General features: G+C 39.6%; 1 protein-coding gene across 1 annotated transcript; it reads left to right on the top strand.

Moving 5' to 3' along the window:
* Positions 1 to 2144: 2144 nt before the first annotated feature.
* On the top strand, positions 2145 to 2399 carry LOC105979181 (40S ribosomal protein S27-like). The gene has a single exon (XM_013006254.1). It carries the CDS (start codon positions 2145 to 2147, stop codon positions 2397 to 2399), a length of 255 nt encoding a protein of 84 aa, XP_012861708.1.
* The last annotated feature ends 3747 nt before the right edge of the window (positions 2400 to 6146 follow it).

Here is a 6146-nt window from a genome sequence, read left to right as displayed (position 1 = left end):
ACACAACAGACCCTAAAGAGGTTAAAAGAATAATAACAAACTACTATGCAAATCTGTTTTCCAATGAACTCAACAATGTGGATGACATGGACAAATACTTGGAAAAACAATCCTCCTTAGAATATCCCTGATAGAAGTCAAGAACCTCAATAGACCCATAGCAATAAAAGAAATAGATATGGTTATCAAAGAGCTAGCAGTGAAAAAAACTACTCGGCCAGGCAACTTTACAGCAGAATTCTATCAAGAATTTAGGGAAGAGCTGCCACAGATCCGACACAAACTATCCCAAAATACAGAAAAAGATGGTAAATTCCCAAACTCATTCTACAAACTGAGCAAAGATCCCACAAGAATAGAGAACTACAGACTGATAATCTAGAATGAACATTAATGCAAAAACCCTCAACAAAATATTGGCCAATAGAATACAAAAGTATATTAAACAAATCATCCATCATGACCAGGTGGGATTCATTCCAGGGATGCAGGATGGTTCAATATCTAAAAGTCCATCAATGCCATCCATCACATTGAGAAGAAAATGGATAAGAACCACATGATAATATCAATAGGTGCAGAAAAAACATTTGATAAAGGGAGAACTGATCACAATGATCTACATATAACTCCTTCCCAGGGGGGCAGACACCAGAAAAGTAGGTGAAGGGAGGCAGCATTTAGTGTAAGACATGAAAAAATGATAATTTATAAATTATAAGGAGTTGATGAGGTGGGGGGAGGAATGAGCTCAAGTAGAAAGAAAATGTTTTGAAAATGATGATGGCAACATATGTACAAATGTGCTTGACACAATGGATGCATGGATGGATTTTGATAAGAACTGTAAGAGCCTCCAATAAAATGACTAAAAAAATAAAGAAGATAATTCTTTCACTGAACATATGATCTTAATGGGAGGAAATCATTATCCTAATGCCACTAGTGTTTAAGTTACTAATAGCAATACATATATAATAGAATTTGTTTCAAATTCTGCATTCATTCCTTACTATATTAAAAAAATATAACTGTAAAAAGTAAGACTATTTGAGAATCTGGAATTGTTGAATTTGCTGATCTCATAAGTAACAGAAATACAGATCCTGCTTTGTGGAATAATTATTGAGTAAGGGACAAATGATTGTCAACATTACAGTGGACCGTTTGAAAATGCTTGTAAAATTCTAGATGATAAGTAAACAAGGGTTCTATAGTCAGAATATATGAGGGGTAACCCACCCTCACAAACAAACAAACAAACAATGGGGAAAGCACTACTGGGCAGAGTTTTCTTAGTAGGCATTTTTCCCCATTAGGCGAGCATCAAAGAACTCACTCTGAGTGTTAGTGGGGTCACCTGGGAAGGTTCTCTCTAGTTACCGTGAAATTTTTCCTAAAAACAGTTCTACTCAAACCTCGTTTTTTGTGATGGCCAATTTAAGAGAACAGCATGCAGCAGAAACTGTTGTGATGTTGAACACAGCTTACAAGGGCAGAGCTATGGGAACTCAAGGAAACCAGTAGTGTCCTCATTTGAAAAAAAAAAAGGTGAAATGTTGAGTGATGACAAACCTCGTTCTGGATGTTCGTAAACTTCTTGAACAATGAAACTGTCGACAAATGCACATGCACATGTGCTCAAAGTCCAATGACAGACCATTGAGATAGGGAAGTTTTATCTGGACTATTTTGGAGCTTGGTTTTCACGGAAGATTTGGGAATGAGAAAGGTCACTGAGAAATTTGTGCCTCAGGTTCTGACTGATCAGGAGAGAGTGTTGAATGGAAACACTCTGTGCTTTGAAAGAACAGCTCCAAAGTGACCCAGCCTTCAGTGGGCTACGTCATCGTCTTGCCCTCCAAGAACTCATCAAGTGAAATCACAGATCAAGGTGTTCATTTGTTCTTTGGTTCGAGGGGAATAGTGCATTTGGAGTTCATTCCACCAGGTCAGACTGTTAATCAAGTTTTCTATTTTGAGGTTCTGAGAAGATTGCAGAACAAGGTGACAAAAACGACCAGATCGGGGACTGGTTTTGCCACCACAACAATGCACCTGCTCATGCAGCCATCTCAGTGCTCCAGTTCTTGGCAAAAAACAGCATGCCTCGCCTTTCCAGCGCTGATGACTGCCCGGCGATCATGCCTCGTGCACAGGATCGCCTTCATTCCTCTCCCGAAGAGGAGAAGAGGAAACACAAGAAGCAGCACCTGGTGCAGAGCCCCAATTCCTACTTCATGGATGTCAAATGCCCAGGCTGCTATAAAATCACCACAGTCTTCAGCCATGCACAAACAGTCGTTTTGTGTGTTGGCTGCTCTACTGTCCTCTGTCAGCCTACAGGAGGAAAAGCAAGGCTCACAGAAGGATGCTCCTTCAGACAGAAGCAGCACTAAAATACCCTGAATCAAGATGAGTGGGAAGCCATTCTAACAAAACCCATTTTGGATAAAAAAACAAAAACAGCATGTCTCTCTTGACCCATGCACCTGACTCACCTTACCTTGCTCTATATGACTTATTTTTGTTTGTGCAAATTCAGAGGGACATGAAAGGACAGCCATTTGATGATGTAGAAGAGGTGAATAAAAAATCAAGGGAGATTCTGTCAACCATCCAAACAGATGAGTTTGAAAAATGTTTCCAAGAATGGGATTGCAGATTTGACAAAAGTATTAAGTATAATAGAGAGTACTTTGAAGCTGCTAAGGTTGTTTTGTGACAAAATTGAAATACATAGCTTTGAAAAAAAATTATAGTTTGGGGGTTACCCCCTCATATATCTGGACGTGAAGTGTAGAAGGAGAAAAAAAAGTCTAAATGAAAGAGCATTAATTGGAAGAGACTCAGATAAGGTCTTAAGAGACTCAGATAAGGAATTAAGGTTACTCTATTTCTATTTTTCCCAAGGTACTTAGTGAGGTATAAGCTGATAAGAAATAAATTGTAAAAGCCTATATTTTCTTTGCACATTCATTGCTATTTTTAAAAACCCACTCCATTATTTGAGCACAGAATTGATTTGAAAATGTCTACTTTAGCTACTCTTTCTTTGTGCTTCATTGATTTTTCTTCTTCCTATAAATGCAGCCACTCTTCAAAGTTCAATGTTACATTCCCTTCTCCCTTGGTGTCCTTTTATATATTTCTTTGTAGATTTGTAAGTCCATTTCTCCACGCTGACACCACCTCTGATGTCCACCACATCATCTCTTAGACATTTCCTCTTGGTTCTCTGCCATCCAATCAAACCAGTAAAATCAGAACTAAATCCAGCATGCCCACCCCTCTCCAATCAGTTCCCACTTACTCAACTTAATTTCCCACCACTCTTGGAATCATCCTTGGCTTTTCCCTTCACAATCACTTACTTACTTATAAGCAATGTGTCCCTCACATTTTGCTCTTATTTTCCATTCCCATTGCCACGGCCTCAGTTCAAACATTCATGACCCCACATCTAAATTATCTTAATAGGCTCGGTGTATGCTGATTTTCATTTGAATAAATACACAACTTTTGAAAATTATTGAAATAATTTACCATAGAAAATATCACTGGGCAAAACCACAAACAAAGCAAAACAAACATCAAGCATTGCAATCTCATTGCCCCCAAATGACTCTATTGTTAGTCTCCTGGTACATCTTCCTCCAGATAGTGTGTGTGTGTGTGTGTGTGTGTGTGTGTGTGTGTAATGGACAGAAAGAGAAAAGGTAAGACCAAAAAATGAGAGAAAAGGAGAGGTAGTATGTAAAGATATCAATCAAATATAAATTATAATGCACAAGTAATAGGTAAACATTGGTGTGATTGATAGTCATTTTGTTAGGCATTGGCATATGTTATCTTTGATAGTCACACAGTACAACTCTATGAGGTAGAATGTTTCATTTTGTAGATGAAGAGAATGGAATTCAAAGCGTTCTATAATGTTACATAGCTAGTGTGTTAGACAAGGTTCTCTAGAGAGACAAAACCAGATTGCTAATAATTATATATACATATTTATCCACATAGATAGATATATAACATAAGAAATAAACAGTTAATTAAATTATAAAGCAATACAAGTGACTCCATGCAACTCACTCCCTTGAGACAGTTGGGAGACACTGGCAGTCCTTCAAGTCATGAGGGCTGCCAGGTAGTCCTCTGTAGAGCAATTCAAGCTATCCGGGCACAGGCAGTAAACAGCAAGGCAGGTCATCAACAGTCAGCCAGATGACAGGGTCTGACAGTCCCCAGATCAAGAGATGTAAATTCTAATGGTGTGGTGAAGCAGGTCTTGAAGGAACCTCAAATTACAGCAACACAGTCCACGAGTTAGGTGTCCCACAGGTAGTGTAGCTTGCAAATTTAGGCACAGAACAAGCAAGGCAGCCGCACACTGGTCTGATGATGGTCAATGAGCGAGAGTCAAGAAAGGCGAGGCTTGCCGAGCCATTTATTTCTCTGCCCTTTAATTAATCCCACATGTGTTTACCGGCCAGGTTGACACAATAAATTAACTACCTCACCTAGTTCAATGGAGGATCCAGGATGACTGATGAATTCCAAAGCCAGTACCGTTATCACTAGTCCAAAATATAAACATGAGGTTGCTTTCAGTGTCAGAGAGTTTACTAATTTTCCCAAACTTGCAATTCTGTCTGGGCCCACCCTTAGTATTGGTGGACTGCAAGGCAAGAGTCTCTCCTGCTCCGCATCTAAATGTTTAGAATATATCCTTCAAGCATCCCCCTCAAAAAACCCCCAAATATGCTTTAACAAATCCTTTTATTGAGGGCACTTACAGCTCTTACAACAATCCATATATCAATTTGTACATAAGTTGCCATCATCATTTCCAAAACATTTTCTTTGTACTTGAGACCTTGGTATCAGCTCCTCATTTTCCCCTCCCTCCCCCACCCTTCCACCCTCGTGAACCCTTGATACATTTTAAATTATTCTTATTTTCATATTTCACACCATTTGCTGTCTCCCTTCACCCACGTTTCTGTTTGTCTCCCTGAAGGGAGGGTGGTTATATCATTGTTATCTCTTCCCCTATTCTCCCCCTTCTCCCCCACACCTTCCCTTTACCCTCATGGTATCGCTACTCTCATTGTTGGTCCTGAGGGATTTATCCGTCCTGATTTGTGTGTCAAGAGCTCATATCTATACCAGTGTACATGCTCCAATCTAGCCAGATTTGTAAGATAGAACTGGGGTCATGATAGTGGTGGTGGTGGTGGTGGTGGTTGGGGAGCATTAAAGAACTAGAGGAATGTCATGTGATTCATCAGTGCTGTCCTGCACCCTGGCTGGCTAATTCCTTCCTTGTGAGTCTTCTGTGAGATGTCCAATTGTCTACAGATGAGCTTTGGGTCTCCACTCAGAACCCACTTGTTTACATCAAAATGTGAACCTGATGCTTGATACTTGATCCCACCCACACCTTGTGATCACATGAGTTGGTGAGCTGCTTCTATGTGGACTTTGTTTCTTCCATGTGGCAGCTTGTTTAACTTCAAATCTTTAAGACTCCTGACACTATATCTTGTAATAGCTGGGCACCATCAGCTTTCTTCACCACATTAGCTTATGCACCCATTTTGTCTTCTTTGATTGTGTTGGGAAAGTGAGCATCACAGAATGGTGGGTTATTAGGACAAAGTGTTCTTTCATTGAGGGAGTATTTGAGCAGAGGCCCAATGTCTGTCTGCTACCTTAATACATACTATTATTGGTTTTGCATATCTATCTAGATAAGATCGGCAGGAGCAACAACTGGAGGAAAAAGCAATGCGACTGATGGTTCCAGGGGACACAAGAGAGGAGAGACAGGGCAAACGAAGTGGGTGTTAACAAACCCAGGGACAAGGGAACAACAAGTGATCTAAAATCAATGGCGAGGAAGATATAAGAGGCCTGGTAGGGCTTGATCAAATGCAATGTAGCCAAGAGGAATTACTGAAACCCAAATGAAGGCTGAACATGATAGTAGGACAAGAGAAAAGTAAAAGGAAATAGAGGAAAGAAGCAGGAGGTAAAGGATATTTATAAAGGTCTAAATAAAGGCATGTACATATGTAAATATATTTATATAAGAATAGGGAAATAGATCTATGTACATATATATGTTAAGTATTAAGGAA

Source organism: Echinops telfairi, unplaced genomic scaffold, assembly GCF_000313985.2.
Source record: "Echinops telfairi isolate 266 unplaced genomic scaffold, ASM31398v2 ScPeMD7_7421;HRSCAF=8459, whole genome shotgun sequence".
NCBI lineage: Eukaryota > Metazoa > Chordata > Mammalia > Afrosoricida > Tenrecidae > Echinops > Echinops telfairi.
This window is presented reverse-complemented; position numbering and strand designations above follow the sequence as displayed.

What these genes read in the sequence shown, in the direction of transcription:
- LOC105979181 (XM_013006254.1), top strand. Translation starts at nt 2,145, where the DNA reads ATGCCTCGTGCACAGGATCGCCTTCATTCCTCTCCCGAAGAGGAGAAG.